We start from the raw sequence: 24,630 nt of genomic DNA, 5'->3' as shown, positions 1-24,630 counted from the left end.
ACCTTCCGATTGAACGACTAAGAAAACAATTAACATTGCAACTGATGATGAGCATATATGGCGATAACAAGGATTAACAAATTAGTGTGAACTTGTCTTTGTACTCACTTTACAATTAATGCTGATGCGTCCCTATGCTATGAAGGTTCATCCTCTGGAACAAATCCCTTCAAAATGACAGAAGGCTGAACCCCCTTCTTGAAGAGACTGGCTATGACCTTCATTTGCCCACTGTCATTTCTCTCCGTTATTGATTCATCAGAGCAGACTGCTTGCAGACAAAGACTACAGTGTACAAACCAAATGCCCTAAACCTCCACCCAATGCCCAAAGCGTGGATAGACTGAACAGTTTTACTGAAATCTTTGAAGATTGATATATTTTTCTACTTTTACATTTGGCAGTTTGTGGCTTTCTCAGAAACGCCTTGAAGCGAAACCGATGTCAAACCTCATCGTCAGGTGCTGGATGCAGCCGCCTCCAAGCAGGTGTCGCTTTGTGCGATTCTCGCTCTCACTTCAACACGACAGGATGGAAAGACGCACACAGCGAGAAAGAAAGAGCAACACTTCCTGCCTTTTTTCCTCTGTGAAATACAACACCTCGGCCTGCAATTCAATTAGCGATTTGACTTGATAATTAGATAAGGCTAATGGTAGAAACAATAGCCACAAAGGCCTTTTCATTTTATTCTGGATTTTTTATGCATTTTCTCTCTTTATCTCCCTTTGCTTTAAGACTCTAAATCATCACATACAAATCATACGCCGCCTAATGTAAAGAACATCAGGCTGGTTTAGCTTCCAAGCCGCTGTGACCACAAACGCTTTGCCGCCACCGCCGCCAGTTGCATCAAGCGATGGTCTATTGATCGGCCATTGTGTGCAAAAAGCAACATCAATTGGCCGTGGAAGCGGTCTTTTTAGAAGTTTAGAACACAAGGTTACAAGTGTGAGACAAACATAAACATTATTATTTAGCTTAGGAAATAAACTTAGCATAATAGTGTTAGATACTACATAACATATCATAGCAGTCCACTGAAAACAGGCTAATTAGTGATCATTAGGGATGCTCCAATCAGGGATTTAGGCTGACAATTTCAATACCGATCATCCATAAGTGACATCAGCTGATATGATACCAATCATATATATTAACTGTCATTTTTTCCAATTATTTTTTTAATGAGAGCTTTAGTGCTCTTCCATATTTCACTTCTTTGTGGTGGGCTACCACTAGAAAAATTCTTGTACATTTTTTAAAAGACTTGCCTGTCTCAAAAACGCATTAAAATGGAGCTTATTGTTCCAAGCTTCATAGATTGGGACACAATGTGTTAAAGTATAGAAATACCTCATTTATCAGGGTTAATCTGTTCCAGACCCACTAAGAGAATTTCTGCCAAGTAGGATTCCTTATTCATAAATGGAATATTTCCGTGGTTAGAGCATAGAAAATCTGTTTGTAACACTGTTAGAGCCCTCTAGACATGATATAACACCCCTATATTCACCTTTACACTCATATTACCCAATATGGTAAACAAAATAAGCTTAAATGAGCCATTTAAGCAGTGGCAGGAGTAGTCTGTTTTAATTTGGGATTTTTATTCTGGATTATTTTGCTTGTTGTGAGATAATTCAAACCTGGTAGGGCACTGTTTAAGTCCCGATTTGGCCCCGGTACTGGATAATATCAAATCTACACCCAACCCTCCTGTTAAATGCAATTGTATTGAATAAAGCATCAACACTGCTATATAAAATGTGATATTTATACCAAAACAATTAAGTCAATATGGAATTATGTCAACATTCACACAGTAACAATAACATCCAACAGAAATTTAACAAATGCAGTATCTGTCTGCACAAGATTGGCATCTGCTGTCCTCTTTTTCCTCCCACTTTTTGATGTTTATTTGCACCATCTTTGCAGCAAGTATCATTGGAGATGTAGTTGTAGTTAGCTGGGATCCCAGCATGCATGTTGCACGTCTTGCTATGCTAAGTAGCCCCGATTATCTCTGCTGATAGGCGGCTTAGCGGGATGGGGCCATCCGTTGGGGCCAACACAAACACAACCACAACCATCACACACATTTGTAAGACATTTACATGTTGGAGATTGTTTTCACATTGTAATATGGCTGACTATCGTTCTTGGAGGTAAATGGTCAGACCTGTTGCGTCCGATCCGCCGGGTTCATCATCACCGCTTCCCGAAAGCTGTTATCCACATAGGACGCCATTGTTTGCAAGCCGCCGCCTGGAAGTGGATTTACAGTAAATTCCTTCAAAAAATAAGAACCTTAAATGAACTCCAAGGGGTCGGCGTGTGGATCCAAAGGGTGTTTGGTTGTCTTAAGAGGACCCGAAAGAAGCCGAGTGCTTGGGAGTGCCCGGAGCCAGGCCACGACCCGAGCCCGTCCGCCGAGCACTCTTGCCGGGCTGCTGGTGATGCTGCTGCTGTTGCTCGGCCCGGCACCAACAGGGTCACCGAACTTACACTTGACTAGTCCGTCCGGTTTCTGGGTGATTAATTCCCTGGAGTCCAAAGTGTCCCTCTATGCGAGTCAGCGATCAGCACAGACATTCCTTGTGTCTTCAGCACTTTGCTAGCGACCAGGAGACATTCCCCGTGAGGAAGAAAGAAAAGTGAGCTAAAAACTAGGCGCTAACCCGATAACGCCAACAACAACATGATGGTTGCCGTTTCCGAAGAGGTAGATGGACTCACGGACAAAACATGGTGGGGTCTTCTGCAGTTTACGGCACGAAAAGTGCAGCTATGTCCGCCGCCACTGTGCTGTGTTGTGTGCCACCATGGTGACTGGGACCAGCGTCAAGGCGGAAGTTCAAAACGACTAGCACTTCCTGTATGTCTTTTCACAATATACGTATATTGGCACGCAAAAGCCACCCTGTTCATGATTTAATTTGGTTATATTGATAATAACAACACACAATTACCATAAAACATAATGCTCTAGTTTAATAACGATTACATGATAAAAAAAGAGGTGTTTTTCATTGAATACTCTCTCAACGCTATTTCCTGTTTGCATGTGCATATTATTTTGAACTTTACACCAATGTAGCTACACCGGGAGGCTCATGGGCGAGTCCATCCAACAAAAAAGGGTGGGTGCAATGTAAATCGTCAAAAACCGATGCATTAGCACCATCTAGTGTTATAAAATACATTTAATTTACCGGAGAAAATGTAGACTGTGCTTACAGATTACAGAATTCTCCATTTATAGTAGATTGCATAACAAAGTTGTTATTTGTGGTATAAATTCTGCAAAAAAATCAATTTATCTTTCTTGTTTTTGGGATTAGCCGGAGAATGTGCAAACTCCACACAGAGATGTCCACCTTGCAGCCCCATTTCCTTACTCTCATACCTTATTAAGCGTGTTACAACAACATGTGGCCTGAGGTGGATGTGTTATTTTTTTAAAACCACCCCCTGTTGTCACAGAACAAACTAGGCCACCAGCCTGGTTGCCATAGCGACCGGCCGTGACCCCATGGACGGAGCAGCTCATGTAATCTCCCAGTGGGGCCCATTATTTATGAGGAACGTAGCCAACCTGCACCTGCCAAAAACAGAACAGAAATGGCACAAAACAGTAAAGGAGCAGCAGGAGGGACACAGCCTGGACAAAGAATGCTCTTTACAGGTAAAACAGAGTGCATGCATCCTTGAATTGTTTTATTAGGTCAGTGCTGAAGCAGGATATCTATCTCAAGATACTTGGATTTCAGAGTGGTTTATTTATTTATTCTGTATCTACCTGCAGTATATCCATCGGGGGCTGGGATGGAAGTCACAAAGTAGTATATGCATTATGAATAAAGAATGACACTTCATATTTGCTGAACTGCATGTAGTGTCCAGTATTTATTAGAAGTAAGGTGTTCATGAGAACAGAGATTTTCACAATAAATGACAAATAAATAAACGATAAGCAACAATAATGGCATTTTTCTTGTTGTGTTGCCACAATCTTTTTAAAACATAACTTATTGAACATTTTTATGAAATAACAATATAAACATTATCTACTAATTTATTTATTACATCTACTTACGACATTGATATGTCAGTCCTGAACACAAAAGGCAAATAGATGACCAGCTTCCTGTGGGCTAATTGCTTCCCTGTCTGTTTTTTTATAGAAGCTAAAACAGGAAGTGATGTCACGGTCCTGAAGCTAACTTTGTTGACAACCAGGACATAACAAAATAGCATAGATGAACTAAAGACAGTTTTTCAACATTGTAAATTGTTCAACTCAACTACAGCGTAAGTGGCGTAAGTGTTCATTAGAGACGAAGCCTTAAAATGAAAATAATTGTTTTTATTTATACATTATTTATACATAAATAATGACTATTCGCGAATGTCCACTGTCTCAAACAAGGTCCGGATGGTATTGGTGACTACAGGCCGAGGTCCAATCATTCCCCCCAGTACGTCGGTGTGGGCTCCTTATCACCTGAGGCCACGGGAGACCTCAACTACCTGTGGCGGGCCGCCCCGAACGCCCCACCACCTTTGCCCAAACAGGCCTACGTGGGGGAGGTAGGCTGGGGCTGGCAGTACAACCAGCTGGTGAACAATGGGTCACTACACAGCGGCATGCAAATTCAGGTAGCTTTTAGCCCTATGCAAATGCTATACGTTTTATACACTGTTTTAGCATGGATAAAAGTTTTATACACTTACTGTATTTTCAATGTACAAGAGCTTTTCTATGACTTTTTCCTTCTGCTGTTGTGCAGTTATTCTTATCAATCATAACGTGATCATTGTATCGTCATACTAATGTTATTGCAAACATAATATTGGCATTGGCACTCATTCAACACACACAGGATGTGTTATATGTTATATATTCTTTGACCCGTTTTCTTTTGTTTTGTAGTAGGTCCTTTAAAAGACAGCAGAGCACTTACACTGTGTGTTATGTAGAGGATATTTTGAGGAACCTTAACAACAGCAATTTATGACTAGATTATTTTTTTTATATTGATGACTATATTATCTATTTAATGAGGTAAACATGTGAAGCTATTGACATTATATATCTTATCTCATTTCGGGTGTCCCTATCTTTCAATTTAGTTCAATAGCAATGGTTGTAAAGTGAATACTTTTAATATTTCAGAGCATTTAACTGTGAATCAATGTGATGAAAGTGAACTTTATGCTCTTTTTGGTGTAGAAAACAGATGTACGAAATGCACTGGAAGACAGAGCGAGCCATAGGTTCCAGCCCCAACAGTAAGACAAAAAACACACTTAAGTTTAGATTGTGATTGACCTGCTGTGCTCAGAATCACGTTACAAGTCGAGTCCTGTAACATCTCAGGTTTGCAAAGTCTTGATTGTCTCCATTGTAAGTCTTATCTGCCTTAACTCCACCCCCTTCATCCATAATGCAACAATTGCACTTCTGAATAAGACCAGAGAGACATTTCCTTGCAAAGATAGTTTATGCACCTCTAGTTCTCACTTAGTAAGAATAGCTTTTAAGGAATAAACCACAGCCAGAGAAATGCAGTCTGATTTACTGTCTCTGTCTCTCTCTGTGGCCTCTAATGACCTTTTATGTCCATATGCCAGACAGAAGAGGATGACTGACACACAAAAATCCAAAAACAAAGCCTGACAGAAAGAAGCAGAGAGCTCAGCAGGCCATCTGGGATGTTTCCAGTTTTATCAAAACAGAATAACAATATATTGTGTAATCTCAGTTGTTATGATAAATGTGCTGTCATAATAAATCCTGTAATGAGCAAAAAAATACAAAGGATCATATATTAAGGTTTATTTGTTGATGCATTTATTTGTATATTTTCCTCGTAATTTAGTTTTGAAATAACTGCATTTTATTTTCGAAGAGTCTAACCGGAACTGATGTCACTTCCGCTGTCGTTCCAGATCATTCGGCCGGCCGGTACCCGTGCACAGTATAGTTCCCTTCGCTAAGCTAACCTGTCAAGTAGCGTGTCTAACGTCGCCTTGTTCTCGCCATGTCTCACCCAGTACCCACCGACAAGCCGTCCAATTCTGAAAACCCTCGCGTTTTTTTCGACGTAGACATTGACGGCGCCACAGGTAAGCTTATACATTGTTTTATTTGTCCATTAAAGGCGTTAGCCGCCATCATGAACGTCATAGCATTCTGACGCTAGCATGCTAGCGACAATGGGGCGAAATAAATGAGCAATATTAGTATTAGTAGTTGTAGTGGTAATATTAGTAGTAGCACAACAAGATTATATTCATATTTGTTTGCATTTTAAGTAGATATTTAAACGTAGTTTTAAGTGAGTAGATTGTCTAGTTACGAGTAATCTGGAGGAGCCATGTGCGTTTGTTTATGAGTAAGAGTAATAATAGTATTGTTTTGCTGTTGAACGGCAGCTCAACAGTAATTTAAAATACACTGGCATAATTCTACTCTGCTATATAAGCTCACCTTTGCTATTATGACAAATATACACTCACTCGGCCACAACAATAGGTACATTTGCATAAGCAAATTAAATAAAAATGTGTTTTTTAACAACGTTGATAATGCAAAGTTCTATTTGACAGTCACAGAATGCTGGGGAAGTTGAACATGAATTAAAACACAAATGCAATAACAAAGACAATATTAAATGATGTAAATTGAGCAGATACAGTTCTTTTGTTAGATCTCGGGTGAACCTCCAGAAGTGCCTCATGTTTGAGTGAATCTGAAATTTTTTTTTGCAGTTGGCCGAATTGTTCTGGAACTGTTTGCCGACGTCGCTCCCAAGACTGCCGAAAACTTCCGTGCCCTCTGCACGGGAGAGAAGGGCATCGGCAAATCCACCGGGAAGCCTTTGCACTTCAAGGGATGCCCCTTTCACAGAAGTATGTTAGCCAGGACACCTTCAAACTCTTAATTGTTGTGGACTACACTTCATTTAGAATGTGTTTCAGTTTTCTACCTTTTGAGTCGATGGAGGCAACATTTGGGTCATTTCTCTTGTGCTTGACAGTTATCAAGAAGTTTATGATACAAGGAGGCGACTTCTCCAATCAGAATGGCACCGGCGGTGAGAGCATTTATGGCGAGAAGTTTGAGGATGAAAACTTCCACTACAAGGTACAGCACATGGTCTGTTAGAATCTCATTATAGATCATGGTGGTTCAACTGGGGGCCCAGCAGGCCAAATCCAGTCCATTAATACCAACAAACTGATTCCAAAACCTCGACTTCTGAAAACAGCCGCGTACTCCTGCCAAAGACCATCTTTGACTCGTATTTTTGCAAAGACAGCCTTCATAACAGACAAGTACTCCTATACCGCAGCTTTAACTGCATTTTTGCTGCTGTTCCCTTAAAACTCCCCGAGCCAAACCAACTTTGTAATGCACACTACCGCCACTTACAAGATTGGCGTGCATGTTCATCCACGCACAAGGTGTAATTTGTCTTCTTGCACGCAGCACGACCAAGTGGGCCTGCTGAGCATGGCCAACGCCGGGCCCAACACCAACGGCTCCCAGTTTTTCATCACCACCGTGCCCACGCCACACTTAGATGGCAAACACGTGGTCTTTGGACAAGTGCTGAAGGGAATGGGAGTGGTCCACATGCTTGAGTCCATGGACACAAAAGATGACGCTCCTACAAAGGTAAAAAAAAAAAAAATCCCGCAATTCACAACAAATTGGAAGGAAAAAAATACAATTGCACCTTCCTGTTGCAGCCTTGCATCATTGCAGACTGTGGCGAACACAAAGACGGCGACAGCTGGGCCGTCGTATCTGACGATGGGACGGGGGACACCCACCCTGACTTCCCAGAGGACTCTGATGTCGACTTTAAAGATGTAAGTTGTTTTTCCCCTCTGCTTCAAGGATACTTTGACTAAGTGCTAATAAATACAAATATCAATATCCATTTTGTTCAAATGGGGGACGGGCTAACAAACATTCTGCCACATCCCTAATATGGATTTGTCCTTCAGTCATTTATATATGTTTTCCAGGTGGATAAAGTTCTAGCTGCAGCTGAGGACATCAAGAATATCGGGAACAACCTTTTTAAGAGTCAAGACTGGAAGGCTGCGGTCAACAAATACAGCAAAGCTCTCAGGTGATGCTACAACCGCTGCTTTTTACCATCCTGTGACTTTCTCAAAGGGAAACTTCATGATAATCCTAATGGGTACTAGGGAAATACAAACTGTAAAATGGATATATATATATACGTATATGGCCAATTCCAGAAGGGAGAAAATACAAGCCCTTTGCTTTGATGACACATGCTAAGGGGTGCCGCCACAGGTATCTGGAGATGTGTGGGGAGGAGCTGGAGGAGGATGAGGAGGCAGTGCAGAAGAAGCTGGAGCCCACGGCCTTCAGCTGCTACCTCAACACGGCGGCGTGCAAGCTGAAGCTGCAGCTGTGGCAGGAAGCTCTGGACAGCTGCAATGAGGTCCGACTGCATCCCGCTGGGACGCCTGTCATTGGCCATCTTAAGCACTAGTTAGCGCCACTACATTGCAATGCTTGTTTAACACATCTACATGTCTATTTGTGTTTCAGGCTCTGGAACTGAACAACGCCAACACCAAGGCTCTTTTCCGCAGGGCTCAGGCCTGGCAGGGCTTGAAAGAATTCAGCCAAGCCATGGTAACGAAGACCTCATATGATCATTTGCAGAAGAACAGCAGTGTTGTTTACTTCTTATTCTTTACAGACTGATCTGAAGGCAGCTCAGGGAATCACTCCAGAGGACAAAGGTAAGACTTGATGTATTTTTTCCTCATGATTTATTACAGTCACTCCTTTGGTGTCAGCAAGAAGTGTTAATGGGCAAATTTTCCACTGCACCATTTCTACTCCAGCCTATTCGCCTGGGTTTTCCCTTCTAAATACTATCTCAGGAAACTGCAAAAATCAACTTACTGAACGCGTTTTTAATTAAACATGCTAACAATGGAGAACATGAACAGAAATGGTAGCGTTGGGCAATGTGGACCTTAGCGTATATCACAATAAATTTATCTTATATAAAAAGCTACAAACCTTAAGCCATATAATGAAATACAGTAGTTTCATATTGTAAAGCACATTTATTTATTGGAAACAACGTGGTTAACTTTTTTAATGGGATGTCAGCCTCTGCACACATTGCTACTAAATCTTCCAACTAATGCCGGTGCAGGGGATGAAGGAAGATGTAGTCACCCATGAAATCCCAACTGCATAGGTCGTATTTATAGTTAGATGGCAAACAGTGCTTTTATTTTGAAGGCCGATTGCATGTCCTGTGTGTTGAGAAACTGTCTGAGGAGTTGGGTACAATAATAAATGTTCTTCCCGTCTACACTCGTCTTATGTATCCAAGTCTTATCTTTGGAAGACTATACCCATATACAAAAAATATTGCGCAACACTAGTACACTGTACTACTTGCTATTGCCAATAGAAAAGCAGAGGGAATTGAATTGCACCATGAACACCTCACATGAGCCTATAAATGTAATGAAATATACTGGAGTACAATAGATGAACTCAATTTCTTTCCTTCTGGCAGCCATCATGAATGAGATGAAGCGAGTGCAACTCAAAGTGCAGGAGGAGAAGGAGAAAGAGAAGAAAATCTATGCCAAAATGTTTGCCTGAACGCCACGCGCCTCCTAACTGACCTCATTCCACACGGCCGGATGCAAGCAGGTGACAAGTCCTTTTTGTGACACTCAACACTTGTACCACATTGTAGCGGTGTAACGGTCGCCCCTGAATGCATCATTGGCCACTCGACACGTGCAGACCGGTTAAGTAGTTTATTCACTGGTGTGATATGTACAGCAGATCACCAAGTACCTGGAATAAATGTTAACTTATGAAAGATGTGCGTGTGTCTTAAAAAGATTTATTACAGATGGACATGTTTAACTACAGCAACAAAGGCCACTTTATGCAAATGACACGTTCAATGCCCGCTTTCTTTATATGGCAGCAATGCAGAAAGTTTTCATTTCTTTCATATATTAAGAAATCCAAACTCTAACACATGATTACCTCACATGATGATAATTATCCTCCAGTAGGCACATGTTGAGCACTGCGAAGAGGCCCTGAATGTTCCTTTACAGTCAGTCATTTTTCAAGTGTTTGTTTTAGGGGGAGATATAAATATTTACATTCCATTGTAAGCTGGCCCACCTCCACCTTCCGGCACCACCCAGTTGATGTTCTGGCTCGGGTCCTTGATGTCGCAGGTCTTACAGTGCACACAGTTCTGAGCGTTGATCTGCAGTCGCATGCCATCGCCCGTTTCCAAGGGAACGTACTCGTACACACCTGGGAAAGACGGAAGCTGTGAGTTGAGACTGGACAAAAATTCTGAGGTTTGAGTGGTTTAGATGCAGTGTGGATAGAACTGTTCATTCCACATTAGGATTGGTGTTATACAAGAGTTCCATGTTGCACTGAAAGGAAAACTGCACCTTTTGTGGAATTTTGGCCATCCATAATCCTTATGAGAAAGATTAACACGTCTGTCTTTCTGTGCATACTAAAGATATAAAAACAGCTAAAGCCTAAAACAGAACACCAAAAAACCTAGCAATATTTTATATATGCTGTGACCATGTAGTAACGGGTACATTAACAACATGTAATACTTATTTTCTCGTATTATTGGAACTTCCTTCCTGGACGAATTGATTTCTCACAGCTCAGCAGCTACAATATGTAGCGGTACCTTTCAATTGTGGCTTGAGGCATTCTGAACACAGGCGAGCGTGGTGAAGCTAGTTGCTCGCCGGTGTGGTATGGCGAGGTGTCCCTATGCCAGCTAAGTAGTTCTTCACAGAACATTGCTAATAGAAGTGTCATTGTAGCTTAGTTAATATGGATTTTGGAAGTGTTCCATTATGTACATTCTTACCTCTATTTAGCTGTTTTTATATCTTTACAATGCACAAAAAACAGATGTGTTCACGTCTCACATTAGAATTGTGGATGTTGGGCAATTTTAACTTTGAAGTGTTAAGAGCGGTGGTGCTATGAGGTGTTACCTGCAGGGCAGAAGCGTTGCTCGGGCCCGTCGTAGATGGCGAGATTCCTGTTGACTGGCACGCTGTCATCCCTCAGGGTGAGATGTGCGGGCTGGTCGCCCTCGTGGTTTGTGCCGCTCAGTGCCACGGACGACAGCAGATCGAAGCTTATCTTCCCGTCGGGCTTGGGGTACTCTATGGGCGTGCACTCTTTTGCCGGCTTGAGCTGGTCGGCGTCGCGGCCTGAAAAGCAGGTAAGATGCGGTCGTATCTAGCTGGGATTAGGTCACGGGTGTATTTGCGGTACTCACCACAGTGTTTGAGCGTCCACGGCTCTTTGCCCCTGAGGATCCAGTAGAAGATACCCGTGTAGACCATGCCGCCGTATAGGCCGAAGTAGTTGTGGAAGGATGGTCGGATGTTTCTCACAGCACAAAGCTCTTTCCACACCCATGATGCTTTCAAGGCCTCTGAATACTCAGGAACGTGTAGCCCTGAGGATCATGGAATGATGGAAATGAGTTAGAGCTAGCTAACAATGCAGGTCATTGGGAAACGCCTACTTCGACTATGAAGCGCTCTAAAAAATAACTTGCAACAACATTGCATGGTTTGCTATACATGCTATGATCATGCATTAACACGTACACTGATAACAATAGTTGCAGTATCTCTTCCGTCTGTGAATAATTACCTCATGTATGTCGTAAATGTCAACACTATAGTTTAACACACACACACTGAAATTGGTTTACCCGCTGTATCGGACTCTGGACTCTCTGCCGTCACTTTGGGGAAGATGGCCTCGGCTGCCAGCATGCCACTCTTCATGGCCGTGTGGGTGCCTTTGATTTTGGGGACATTCATGAAGCCGGGGCTGCAGCCGATCAGCAGGCCTCCCGGGAATGTCAGCTTGGGGATGGACTGGCCAAACAGCGAGCAGAGGGGCAATGTATCACCATTATTGCAATCACTACAATAAGTTTAAAGGCGATGTTCACCAACAAGCACCCCTACCTGGAAGCCGCCCTCGTTCAAGGCGCGGGCACCATAAGCGATCCTGTTACCTCCCTCCAAAGTGGGGGCAACAAAGGGGTGGTGTTTCCAACGCTGAAACTCCCTGAAGGGGCTCAGGTAAGGGTTGGAGTAGTCAAGACCCACCTGTGGAGAAATCATACTGGATGTGTGGACAGGACGTGATGTTTGAGAGTCTCAGTTGTGTTTTAGCTGAAGTACAGTATTATTGTTATGACGACTTGTTACTATAGTGCCTGTTGTGGGACAAATAATACAAGCCTGTGTTAGTGGTCAAGTCTGGTGTGTGTTAGTGGAGTGAACTACAGTTCATAAATGTCTTATTACAATTTTTTTTAACTTAAGCAACATTTGCTTAAATATGCATTCATTTTTTAACTACTAGGCTATAGTCAACCAAAGGGAGCAATGTTTGAACCGTAGTGTAACGAGGGATGACAGTAATCAATAGATTTCATCAGGAAGTCTCAGTAATGACACCACTACAGTGCTCAATCATCAGTGAGCGTGTCGTAACCACGCAACACGAGGACTTTCAGTGTGTAATCTAGTGAGGTGAAAAGGAATTGTTCCCCGAGTGGCGTGTTTACCAACGCGTACACAAAGAGGCACTCACCACAAAGCCCAGGGCCACCAGAGGCTCTCCTTCATTGAGGTGGTAGAGGAAGGAGCCGCCATACGTGTTCCTGTTGAGAGGCCAGCCCACTGAGTGCTCCACTCGGCCGGGTCTCCACTTCTTCTCATCAATCGTCCACACCTACCATTAAAATATTAAAAGGCGTATTGTGGATAGTGAAATAATCTTACAGCATGCAAGCATCAGTGCTTATTAGTCCTCTTGTGAGGTTGCATCGCACTTATCTAACGTGTGTTAATTTGTTTTGTGCATGAATATTGATTCAAAATTTGGTCATATTTGAGGTGATGTTAAGACTGCGTCAGTTACCTCCTTGAGGCCGATGGCGTACGTCTGCGGCTCGCAGTTCTCACGCAGGTTGAACTGCTTGTAAAGCTGCTTGGCCAAGTGGCCGTGGCAGCCTTCTCCAAACAATGTGACTTTAGCGTGGAGCTCCATGCCCCTCTCAAATATATCCTGGGGACATACAATAGGGTATCACAGTTGCACTTCAAAAGTGTGTTAGATAGCGCGTACCTTCGGGGAGCCGTCTTTGGCGATTCCCACATCGTTGGTGGCGATTCCTTTGACACTTCCGTCTTCGTGGAACAAAACCTGAATGTGAAAACAGCAAAAGGATGAGACAACTGGTCATATGCGGTATCGAATATATGAAAAAAAAAACAGCAATAGGTTGGTGTTATTCCACTGCAATTCTGTAGGTGGCAGTAGAGAGTGGCATATTACACTGATTGACAGCAGCCAAAAACTAAATGACTTCTATGAAAAAGTGACATTCTGAGATGAAGCTATGAGTTCTACACGTGCATAAAACAAGTGCAACTTTTGTTATTCAAGGGTTGGCCATTATTACCATTACTACACATTTTATGTATCAAACCCGTATTAAAAAATACTAAAATTTAATTTGTGCATTGATGAAGCTATTTAAAACTAACCTCAGAAGCGGCGTAACCCGGATACAACTCCACTCCCAGCTCCTCGGCCTGCTCGCCCAGCCAGCGTACAAAGTTGCCCAGCCTCACGATGTAGTTGCCATGGTTCCTCATGGGCAGACCTGAAACACGTCAAAAATGTCAAAAAAAACTACACAAAATGCAGAAGTAGTGTTGTGTATCGTGGAGACAGGGACCCTTCCTGAGCCTGGTGATGTCATATGCAAATTAGATCACTTTGGGTCATACTGATGATTTTTCTCATTTACAGCATGCCCTTATCTCTCACCATCAAGCTACAACTGTTTGAAATGAGTCTTCTATATTGAGTAATACGACTGTAAAGGTGACTGTAGGGGTGTTAGTTCATGTCTAAAGTGCTCTAATGGTAAAAGTCATTTTTAGAAAGTCAGAAAGGGTTGTTATTGTACCTGGCAACATGGGAACAGGAATTCTGTGCTTCTCTGTCAAGATGCTGAAAACATCCTCAGTCACTGGTGTGTTCAGAGGAGCCTGACGTGAAAGAAAGAGGAGACGGGATTCTGCTGATAAGATGCAGGAACAGGCAGAGTTTCTAACTTTCACTTTGCAGAGCAGACAATGTGGAGAGGGGTGTACATAGCAGTAGCGGTAGAATAACAGTGGATTTTTGCAGTAGCATACAAACTAGCGAGGGGGAAAGCCTCACCCCTCGCTCCTTCCAATCGGGGAAGAGTTCGTAGAGTGCGCTGGGCTCCAGGCAGGCCCCCGACAGGGTGTGTGCACCCATCTGCGAGGCCTTCTCCACCAGGCACACCCGCAGCTCCTTCTCCTGCTCGTTGGCCAGCTGTTTCAGACGAATAGCCGCCGAAAGACCCGCCGGCCCGCCACCCACGATGACCACATCGGCTTCGTCGGCGAACCTCTCCATTTCCACGCCTGAGGACAAGAAAGGAGCGCTTGATCGGAGGAAAGACTTATTCAATAACAATTTTCATCAGTGAATGCTTGACTGACACTACACTACGAAGGCAGGCTTCAATCTGTTCAATAATGGAATACATTCTACCGATTTTTTTATAGATGGTGTGCTACTGGGTTCAAAAAATTGCTGGTGGGGTCATCTATATATACGTATATATACACAGTACGTGGCCATCTAACAGAAGGACATTTTGAAACGAAAACACACCCACAGCAACGCATCACATGAATCAACGACTACTACTACTAAGTGAGTGATAAACAACTAAGCACTACACATAACACGTACTTTAAAACTGTTATTTTAAAATGCTGGCAAGGCATGCTGGGTAGTCCTTTAGCAATATGAACTATGAACAGTAAAACATTGGATACCAAGAGTATGTAGAGTACGCTAGGTCCTAGCATGCTAAGATTAGCAAGTTAGCATTGCTAGCATGCCAACATTAGCGTAGTAACATTTTTAGCCATTTTCATACTATTATGCTATGTGTTACATTGCTAGCATGAGTATTAACATTTTTATTACAATTTTAATCAATATGAACGGAAGCAGACACTTGTCGCTATCATGCTAGCTGTTAGCATGCTAAAGTAATTAACATTTTCGGAGGTAGGCACTTAAACACTTAGCACGATTATGCTAGGTGTTAGCGTGCTAAGGTTTGCATGTTAGCATTCTCGAAGTCCTTCAAACCCTTCCACAGCATGTTTTTATTTGCCGCTTGAGTGGATTCATTGGAGCGCCAATATAAATGAAATCTTCAAGATGAAACACTCTTAAATGCACAACGTAATCATTAAGACTTATTTGTTGATATGATGCACACAGAGCAAGGAACAACTTGCAGCTCTGTCTCCTTACACTGAGGCATTCAGGTGCACTGACGTGGTAGCCTCTAGTTGCTTTTTTCATTTTCATTCATTTTTATACCCCACTTTGGGAACCACCACATTAGCGAGACCGTGTGCTCCTTACCTTCCCATCTTGGGTCTTTATCCCGGGGGTGGATGGTGTAATGTGTTGTGATGCGAGGCGTGGAGACGGAGGAGCAGCTTCGTCTGTTGTGTACGGTGGTGTAAAGCTGAGGTGACGCATGGTCCACTTGGACCGTCTTCAGCGCCCTGATACACCTGCCGGCTACACAGGAACACAGCTGTCAGGGATCATTTGCAGCCTGTTGATACAGGACTGTGTTTCAACCAGACCCGCCATTGCACCCTCTGTTAGCTTATCTCATTGCCACGTACAATATCACTGGCAATAACAGACTGACAAATATCTACTTAGAACTACTTAGAACCTTTGATCAGGAGCAGGGAAGATTATTGTAAACGATAAACAACAGCAGGTGTCACACTACAGCATGCTAACTGCTAGCTAGCATACCCGTGTATTAACATTTATACGTTTAATTGAAAGCAACAGAAAATGTAAAACCATTCACATTAGAAAGCTTAATAGTTAAGTTATTGACGATATGTCACAAAACAGTCGTGTTTGTATAGTAAGTGGAAACGTAACTGCAAACGTCACCTACATTTTCAGTGAACTTTGCCCCACATGTTAGCTTCATGCTAACATCAACGCTAATGCAGTGCTGTAAGGCTAACATTAAGAGCACATTTCACAATTCCACATGCAAACAATTAAGTAAAGTCGAAACAGGTTTCTAATTAAGCATTTAAACTGTGTCGTGGTAGCTGGAAAAATATTTGCCTATATGTCACTAAATTAGCATGTTAACCGAAGTTGCTAACAAGCCAACGTACCTTTACTGGAGTATCTGCTAGCTGGAAACATCTTGTGTCAGCACATAAACGCCAACAATGTTTACTTTTCTTTAAATATGTCCAAACGAGGCCGCAGCCTTCTCATATATACAAAAAAAATCTGATGTTACTCGCCTCGTCCTGGTGTGCAAACTACAATGTAACCTTATGGAACAGGTCTCATAACACTGACATTGGAGAGCGTCAAAAAGCTGCGCAGCTAGTTGCAGTCGTAAAGTGCTGCTGCGTCCGCGGTGGCGCGGGTCACATGACCAGAAGAGGTCGTAACTGCGCAAACGCAAATCTGGAACTCTCACCAACAGCACCCAAAAGCCAAGTGCGATAAGTAATTGTTTATACACACAATAAAATGTTTAATAAAGAGTACATCCGATGCCTATATAATTTGTTTGTATACATTTTATTGTGTTTTTGCTATATAATTATAGTATATATATATATATATATATAGTATATTTATTATTTTCATTATTATTATTCACAGTTATTTATTACTTTTTATATATGACTTGCTTTTTGATACATGGAAAAAAGAAATGGAACCTCCATTCATGTTTTTAAATATCAACAAAAAAACAGTTCACTGATTTTAATAATTTTTATTTATTCTGTGCCATCATTTTGTATCTTGGTTTTATTATTGCCTTTTACTGTTTTATTTGGATTTTAAACTGTGAGTCATGTCTGGAAAGTGTTGTAGAAATGAATTTGTATTTAGTATTTAGTTTGGACTACTATCAATTAACAGAGTAAGGACAGTACTGTCTTTGTACAATATGTACTTTATTTCACATTGAAGACCCCCCCCCCCCACCCCCCCCCACCCACACCCCCGAAACAACACATCCTCACAAACGTTGCAAATTCTTCTTTTCGAGACGCATAAAGCACATTGGACCATAACAACATAATTACATTTTATTAGAACAATTATTGGACCTTTATTTATTCAATAATAATTTGGGTAATTATTTAAAACATTCATTCATTCATAGACCCTGGACTGGTGGCCAGTCAATCACAGGGCACATATATACAAACAACCATTCACACTCACATTCATACCTATGGACAATTTGGAGTCGCTAATTAACCTAGCATGTTTTTGGAATGTGGGAGGAAACCGGAGTACCCGGAGAAAACCCACACATGCACGGGGAGAACATGCAAACTCCACACAGAGATGGCCAAGGGTGGAATTGAACCCGGGTCTCCTGCGCCGCTGTGCAGCCTCAGGTTCAAACAGTCAGGAAAAAAAAAGATGAAATGTATGGAAGCATTGATAATCCCTGAAAGTTGGAGGAAGTTGTGTAGACGACATCCATGTATTGGCTTTTATTGTATTGGAGCACTTTGCCGTTTACAAACAGCAATAAAGTCTGGCAGAGTATTTGCATCAATGTATAACCTTCAATTCTGTATGGAAAGTCACATGATGTTTCAAATATGATATTTGCAGAACCTCACCATCCCAGAATCATATGGACTTTGGGGTTGCTGTGGAATGTCTCTTTTTAAAAAAATAAAAAAAAAACACTTTGAACCGGTGGTTCAAACCAGGGTTCATTGCAGGGGTGTGCCAAATTATTTCCACTGGCAGCTGCATACTTAATTAAATTTATACAATTTTTTTTATTATTTAAAAAATGTAAAAAAAAAATACAATGTGGAACTATATTTATTTATTTAATTTTTACATTTATTTTACAATGTTTTATTTATTTCTGTTTTTTATTTTTTATATATATGAATTTATTTATTAGTGTTTTTCCCCTCCTTTTTGGACATGTTAAATTATGTAAACATGCAACACTTCTTATTGTGTTAAAATCATGACAATAGTTTGTCAATGTATTAGCGGCATCTTATCAAATATTCAAAATTAAGCAAAATATCATGTAATTAAAAAATAAAAAGAATTGCGAGCTGTGACTGGCCCCCTTGGTTGGAATTTGGACTGATGGAGATGTCATTGTTGAGTTCCCAGAGAAGATTGATCACCATCAACATCCACCAAAGTAAGTCATTGCATCCTTGGTGGTGTGCTGTCCCATTTTTCTTGAAGTAATCTAGGTCAGTGATTTCCAACCACTGTGCCTTTGCAAGAAGTCATAAAGTGTGCTGCATTCAATTTCACTCAATTGGTGAGAAAATTATTATTTACGGCAAAGCTGGCCAGAGTGCAATGAGTTTCTTCGAATGCAAAATACGTGCCTTGGCTCACCAATGGTTGGAGAAAAGACGTCCTTCGACTATTTCATGCTTTCAATTTCAAGGATGTTTTTCAAAATGATATCATTCATGTGTTTCGGGGTTGAATACAGCTCATTCGGCAAAAAAAATGCAGAAATTAAATTGTGGAAAAGTGTTTGCCCCCTTCCTGGTGTCCTATTTTTTGCATGTTTGTCACACTTTCACTTTTGTCACAACACTCATCAAACAAATTAGAAATCTTAGTCAATGACAACACAACTGAAGACAAAATGCAGTTTTCAAATTAAACTTTTTATGTAGGGAGAAATTTGTTAAGGGAGAGAATCTAAAACGACATGGCCCTGTGTAAAAGAGTGCGTGCCCCCCTATTAAAAATAACTTAACTGAGATTAATTCAGATTAATCTCAGTTAGATTCAATTCACGCTTAAGCTTGGTGTGATTTGTGGCCGCAACGATAGCATGTCTTACATATTGTTGTGCCTGGGAGTCCACTGAGATTAATTGAGATTAATCTAGGTTAGAGATTAATCTGAGATTAATCTCAATTGGAGATTAATTTAGATTAATCTCAGTTACAAAGGTTACAAAGGATCTGTTTTCTACCGTTTGTGTTCAGTTGTGTTGTCATTGACGAATATTTCAATTTGTCGGATGATCTGAAACATTTGTGCCGAACAGGAAGAGGACAAACTGCTGTTAATGGCTAAATGAACTAAGAAACTGATAGAAGACACATTAAATGATGCTGTGGTGATGTGTAGTATTCAACACTGTTCACTAGGTGTCAGTATTGTTACTGTAGAGGAACTACTGTACAGAATGGGAAGCAAAAAAAGGAAGTCTCCCAAAGCTAAGATGTGTAGGTTTATATTAAGTCTTATCTTGTCTTATTACGTGTGCGACATTGGGTAATAGGAATGTAAAGAGGACTGTAGGGGTGTTATTTCATGTTGTACAATCTACTAATAATGTCAAAACCCTTTTTTAGAAAGATGTAAGCAGGTTTTCTATGCTCGTAATGATGTAAATATTCCTGCTTTATCACTTCACTGTGATAAATGAGGGACTTGAACTTGGATGGATTGGGATAAAAAGGTGTGTTTGCCCGCAAGTGTTAAAGGTGTGCACTCCACATCAACAACACTTCCAAGTCACCTTGACCCTTTCTGCTCACCAAAGAGCCAATTATCCCTCAGCTATCATCTGCTGGCCTCCCATTGGACGGCTATGTCAAGTTCCATTATCGCAACAAGCCGTACAAAGCGGCTGCTGCTTGAATTCTAAAGGAAAAAAAAAGAAAAAAATTGACATTCAATGGTTGTACCTTTGTGATGTCCAAAGCTCCCAGAGATGAATAGGAAAGGTCTCTGTGGATGAAAAAGACTTTGTTATGATCACCTCCAATGCAGCATCTTAAACCTGGAGGAGTTCATCTCATTACTCGGTCCTCCCGCAGTCCAAAAACAGTGGTGGCGCTTTAGCTTGGTGTGATTGGTGGCCGCAAACAATAGCATGTGTTACATATTGTTGTGCCTGGGAGTCTCAGTCTGGTGCTTGTGTGTCTCACTCAACATTACAGTGTAGAATACTACATATCGTCACATATTTCAATACATCTTTTGAATACTTTTTATTTGTATTTTAGTTCATTTTTATTAATGAAAATGCTTAATTTAGGCATAAAATAGCTAAAATTAGCTTAAATATGTATTTGTTACAAATAATCATATTCAACCATAAAACAGCGTGATTAATTAACTCATTCACTACATTTTTCAACCAAGTATTTATACATAGAAGTATATAGAAATACAGTACAGTTTGTGTTATATTTGTTATTTTTAGATTGTTATTTTCATGTAAAACTAACTTTTTTGGTGTTGTTTATGCTTTAGCGTAGTTGTTTCCGTATTTTAGCTAAATTTATATGGCTAAATTTGTGTATCTTTGCACAAAAAGTTGTTTTTTTGCTGATATTTTTCTGAAACGTACTTATGCTCTACTGCTCATTACTAAAGAACAAAAAAGATAGGAACAAACTTTTTTTTCCCGATGAAAGATGAGAGTGTATATACTATGTCTATATAGTATGGATGTCTGATAATTATTGGTTCCCATAATAATAATCGTATAAAAATGTGGTATCAGTCGACTTCTGTATCAGATTTTTTCCCGATCATGAAAAACGATATTTAAAAAATGCTGTATACAACACATTTGTTCATTCCACCGCAGGAGATATGCCATGTTATACATATCGGTATTGGTATTGGCTGATATCGGTATCAGAAATTGAGATTTGGACAATATCGGCATATCATTTTTTTTTGGCAAAAAAAGCATTTAATTTAAGAAAAAAATATTCGATGTACTTCTGTACAGCCGCACTAGCTGTCGCAGCTGCGATGTTAGCTGTGAATGTTGAATGTGGCGTTCCAACGGCATGAAAAGTCGCCACTGCTGTGTTCAAGCCCCCCCGGCGAAGCGAATGGAAACATTTTAATTCCCGCGCCACAAGAAGACGCAGAGTTGTTCAAAAGTAGCAGAAAACAACCCAAGCACGCGCTGTGTCCTTCACTAATCCGACAGCCTGGCGAATAAAGACTTCTGAGAGTTTCAGCTTCCTTTGTGCCGGCTTTAATTTACATTTTGAGAAGACGCTGACGGTTTTGTTTCCATTGGCCGTGATTTTTTTTAATGTACTGCTAAACTGTCAAGGTGTACAAGATAGTACTATTCATGCTTTGCATGTGATGTTGCGCCAAAGCGAATAGTTGTGGTAGTTAATGATGTTTGCAAATTAAAATGTAGCGACCTTGTATTCCCAAAGTAGGTCTCTAGCTCCCTGAAAATAAAAAAAAATATTCCCATTGCTGCCTGACTTTACTTTAGATACACAAATCTTCCATTCAAAAAAACACTTTCCGGCTAATAGTAGAGTGAAGTTAAAAAGACATCATATGACTTTTCCTCATCATGTACTGTATATTCCAGAACTGTCTGTGATAAGCAAATTTTTGCAAAGTAGGTTTCATCATTTATAAATCAAATATTTTTATATTAGAGCATAGAAAACCAGAGTATGACCTTCTAAATACATTTTACAACATCATCAGAGCCCTCTAAACATGAAATTACAGCCCTATTACCCAATATATAAGACATAATAACAGAAAATAAGACATAAATAAGACATTATATACTCACAGTTTGCACTGGGAGAGTTCCTTGTTCTTTTTTTTACATCCTCTTTCTGTATAGTACTTCCTCTTACTCATTGATGTAACATTACTGACACCTTGTGACCAGTGTAGAATACTACACAGCATCACATCTTTAAATGTATTTCCTGAATGCCTTCGACAGGGTCAGGCAAAATGATCTGACACATTTGTAGGTTAAATAAAAGGCAAATAAAGTAAAGTAACAAAAAAGTGTTTTTATTTTTGAAAAGTACATATAATGCCATTTTGTTTCATTATGTTTTAAAAATTAAACAGACGGGCTGCAAGGCGGGCGAGTGGTTAGTGTGCAGACCCCACAGCTAGGAGACCAGGGTTCAATTCCACCCTCGGCCATCTCTGTGTGGAGTTTGCATGTTCTCACCGTGCATGCGTGGGTTTTCTCCGGGTACTCCGGTTTCCTCCCACATTCCAAAAACATGCTAGGTTAATTAGCGACTCCAAATTGTCCATAGGTATGAATGTGAGTGTGAATGGTTGTTTGTCTGTATGTGCCCTGTGATTGGCTGGCCACCAGTCCAGAGTGTACCCCGCTTCTTGGCCGAAGACAGCTGTGATAGGCTCCAGCATCCTCATGAAATTAAACATAACGCTCGTTGTGTTGCAGTTCCAGATTTGTTTTATTTTGATAAACGTTTCCACAATAAAAGCACAATGCTCAACAGTCTAATTCATGGCAGCAACTGAAATAGAAACAAAAAACAATGGCATTATATAAAAAAAGGCATTCTATGTACTTTTTGAAAATAAAAAAAACACTTTTATGTTACTTTACTTTATTTGCCTTTTATTTAACCAACAAATTTGCCTGACCGTGTGTATCTGTGTGATTGAGTTGACACCCCTGCCTTAAGTAAACACGCTTGTACGTCTACGTAACATTTGATCGGCACCTTCCACAGCACGACATGCTTTGTGTCTACACCCGATAACTCCAATTACCTCTGCCAAGGTAACGTCACCCAAGCATGCCAAAGAAACAAACCATTCCATTGTGGATGAAGATACAGGTTGAGGAATTTGATCCCCATTTTTCCGGCACCTACCGCCACCTGCAGCGTTGGAGCGGAACAGTATCACGATGCCCGTCGTGCGTCTTCGCTTCCGTGAGTCTCGTGTTCACCGAGCTTGCCGGTGAGTGACGCTCACTCACTTTCACACGCACTCGAACGCCTCACCATTCGTGTCAATGCATGTCAGCGTGATACTTGGGGTTATTTTCCACAGTCCTGATGACCCCCGACGCCAGGGGCAGGGTTGGCATCGTGCATGGGCCACATTTCCTGCCAGGTGAGAGAGGGGGGAGGAAGGGGGTGGTTGCTGACCACAGGCCTCCTCTGCCTGTAGTTGGCCCATACCTGCATGAGAGTCTCCTTAAAGGGACGCGTTGTCAGCGTGTAAAGGATGGGGTTGAGGGCGCTGTTGATGGGGAGGATGAATATGACCACCCACGAGCTGATGGTGCCTGCCGACAAAGAGCAACAGAAAAATAAATTGGTTTTACGCTGAACGCTCCTTGGTTAGAAGAATACGTTACATAAGCGCCCTCAAAGCAATTTCGCCCCCCGAATGACTTCCTTCATCCCTGCAGGGGCTCTAATTAGGCGGCCTGCGCAGCAGTTAATCAGCACACTGGTTGAAAACGCAAAGTTGCGGTTTAAAGCAAAGGAGGCCCTCAAGGAAACTTTTATAGAAACACTGTGATGATTTAAAAGGCTGTTCTTTCGAATGTCTACACACTGTGCAATTTTTTACCCACAAATGTGCTGCCTTACAAAGACAACCATGCTAAATATGGACCCTATTATGTTGTTCAACAAGGAAATAAAAACAATACAACCACCATTGTTAAATCAATACTATGCCGCTAACCACGAAACAGCATTTTAATATTTATTATAATTTTGACATAGTGAAGCCGCAAAATTCAAAGACTGTTGTAACATGCAAAGACGAGAAAAAGCACTCGGAAACTGCAGACCCCCACCAGCGCCATAGTTCCCCCCACATTTATGCTAGCAATGCTAACATGCAAACATTACTATGTTAACACTTGGCATAATAGTGCTAAGTATTTATATAAGTGTCTACCTCTGCTAAAAATGCAACTATGCTAATGTTAGCATGCTAACATGTTGCATAATAATGCTAAGTGTTTATATATGTATCCATATAAACATTGATAAAAATGCTACAATGTTAATGTTAAAATGCTAGCAAAGTTAACATGCTAACATTAGCATGTTAACACCTAAAATGATGTGCTAAGTGTTTATATATGTGTCTACCCCTGAAAATAGCTAAAAATGCAACTATGCTAATGTTAGCATGCTAACATGTTGCATAATAATGCTACATGTTTATATATGCATCCATATAAAAATTGATAAAAATGCTACAATGTTAATGTTAACATGCTAGCAATGTTAACATGCTAACATTAGCATGTTAACACCTAAAATGATGTGCTAAGTGTTTATATATGTGTCTACCCCTGAAAATAGTTAAAAATGCAACTATGCTAATGTTAGCATGCTAACATGTTGCATAATAATGCTACATGTTATATATGTATCCATATAAAAATGTATAAAAATGCTACTATGTTAATGTTAACAGGCTAGCAATGTTAACATGCTAACATTAGCATGTTAACACCTAAAATGATGTGCTAAGTGTTTTTATGTGTTTACCCCTGAAAATAGCTAAAAATACAACTATGCTAATGCTAGCATGCTAAC

General features: G+C 40.8%; 5 protein-coding genes across 11 annotated transcripts in view; 2 read left to right on the top strand and 3 right to left on the bottom strand.

Moving 5' to 3' along the window:
• The window catches only part of rapgef2b (Rap guanine nucleotide exchange factor 2b), a 117,354-nt gene extending 114,511 nt beyond the window's left edge, over positions 1–2,843 (bottom strand). For all 7 annotated transcript variants that reach the window (XM_078788593.1, XM_078788594.1, XM_078788598.1 and 4 more), the window contains exon 1: positions 2,186–2,843. In XM_078788593.1, coding sequence (XP_078644719.1) covers positions 2,186–2,254 — 69 coding nt within the window. In that variant the 5' untranslated portion in view covers positions 2,255–2,843. The remainder of the gene's footprint in view (positions 1–2,185) is intronic.
• Positions 2,844–3,158: 315 nt separating this feature from the next.
• On the top strand, positions 3,159–5,841 carry spmip2 (sperm microtubule inner protein 2). The gene is made up of 4 exons (XM_058064294.2): positions 3,159–3,691; positions 4,436–4,665; positions 5,240–5,298; positions 5,641–5,841. The coding sequence occupies exons 1-4, from the start codon at positions 3,628–3,630 to the stop codon at positions 5,684–5,686; spliced, it is 399 nt and encodes a 132-aa protein (XP_057920277.2). The 5' UTR covers positions 3,159–3,627; the 3' UTR covers positions 5,687–5,841.
• Positions 5,842–5,986: 145 nt separating this feature from the next.
• ppid (peptidylprolyl isomerase D) lies at positions 5,987–9,914 on the top strand. Its single transcript, XM_058064293.2, has 10 exons — positions 5,987–6,135; positions 6,781–6,921; positions 7,050–7,156; positions 7,502–7,690; positions 7,765–7,887; positions 8,047–8,153; positions 8,345–8,495; positions 8,606–8,692; positions 8,760–8,802; positions 9,600–9,914. Exons 1-10 carry the CDS (start codon positions 6,051–6,053, stop codon positions 9,686–9,688), a joined length of 1,122 nt encoding a protein of 373 aa, XP_057920276.2. The 5' UTR covers positions 5,987–6,050; the 3' UTR covers positions 9,689–9,914.
• Positions 9,835–16,638, bottom strand: etfdh (electron transfer flavoprotein dehydrogenase). Its single transcript, XM_058064292.2, has 13 exons — positions 16,411–16,638; positions 15,617–15,778; positions 14,363–14,592; positions 14,106–14,187; positions 13,678–13,796; positions 13,256–13,333; positions 13,049–13,195; positions 12,719–12,859; positions 12,085–12,228; positions 11,823–11,991; positions 11,379–11,561; positions 11,089–11,310; positions 9,835–10,369 (listed from the first exon to the last, which is right to left on the bottom strand). Exons 1-13 carry the CDS (start codon positions 16,439–16,441, stop codon positions 10,206–10,208), a joined length of 1,872 nt encoding a protein of 623 aa, XP_057920275.2. The 5' UTR covers positions 16,442–16,638; the 3' UTR covers positions 9,835–10,205.
• A 5,515-nt stretch (positions 16,639–22,153) lies between these two features.
• The window catches only part of rxfp1 (relaxin family peptide receptor 1), a 37,012-nt gene continuing 34,535 nt past the window's right edge, over positions 22,154–24,630 (bottom strand). The window contains exon 18 of the mRNA XM_058064609.2: positions 22,154–23,354. Coding sequence (XP_057920592.2) covers positions 23,104–23,354 — 251 coding nt within the window. The 3' untranslated portion in view covers positions 22,154–23,103. The remainder of the gene's footprint in view (positions 23,355–24,630) is intronic.

Source organism: Doryrhamphus excisus, linkage group LG23 (genome assembly GCF_037039965.1).
Source record: "Doryrhamphus excisus strain RoL-2023G ecotype Guam linkage group LG23, RoL_Dexc_Guam_v1.1, whole genome shotgun sequence".
In the NCBI taxonomy this organism is placed as follows: Eukaryota; Metazoa; Chordata; class Actinopteri; order Syngnathiformes; family Syngnathidae; genus Doryrhamphus; species Doryrhamphus excisus.
This window is presented reverse-complemented; position numbering and strand designations above follow the sequence as displayed.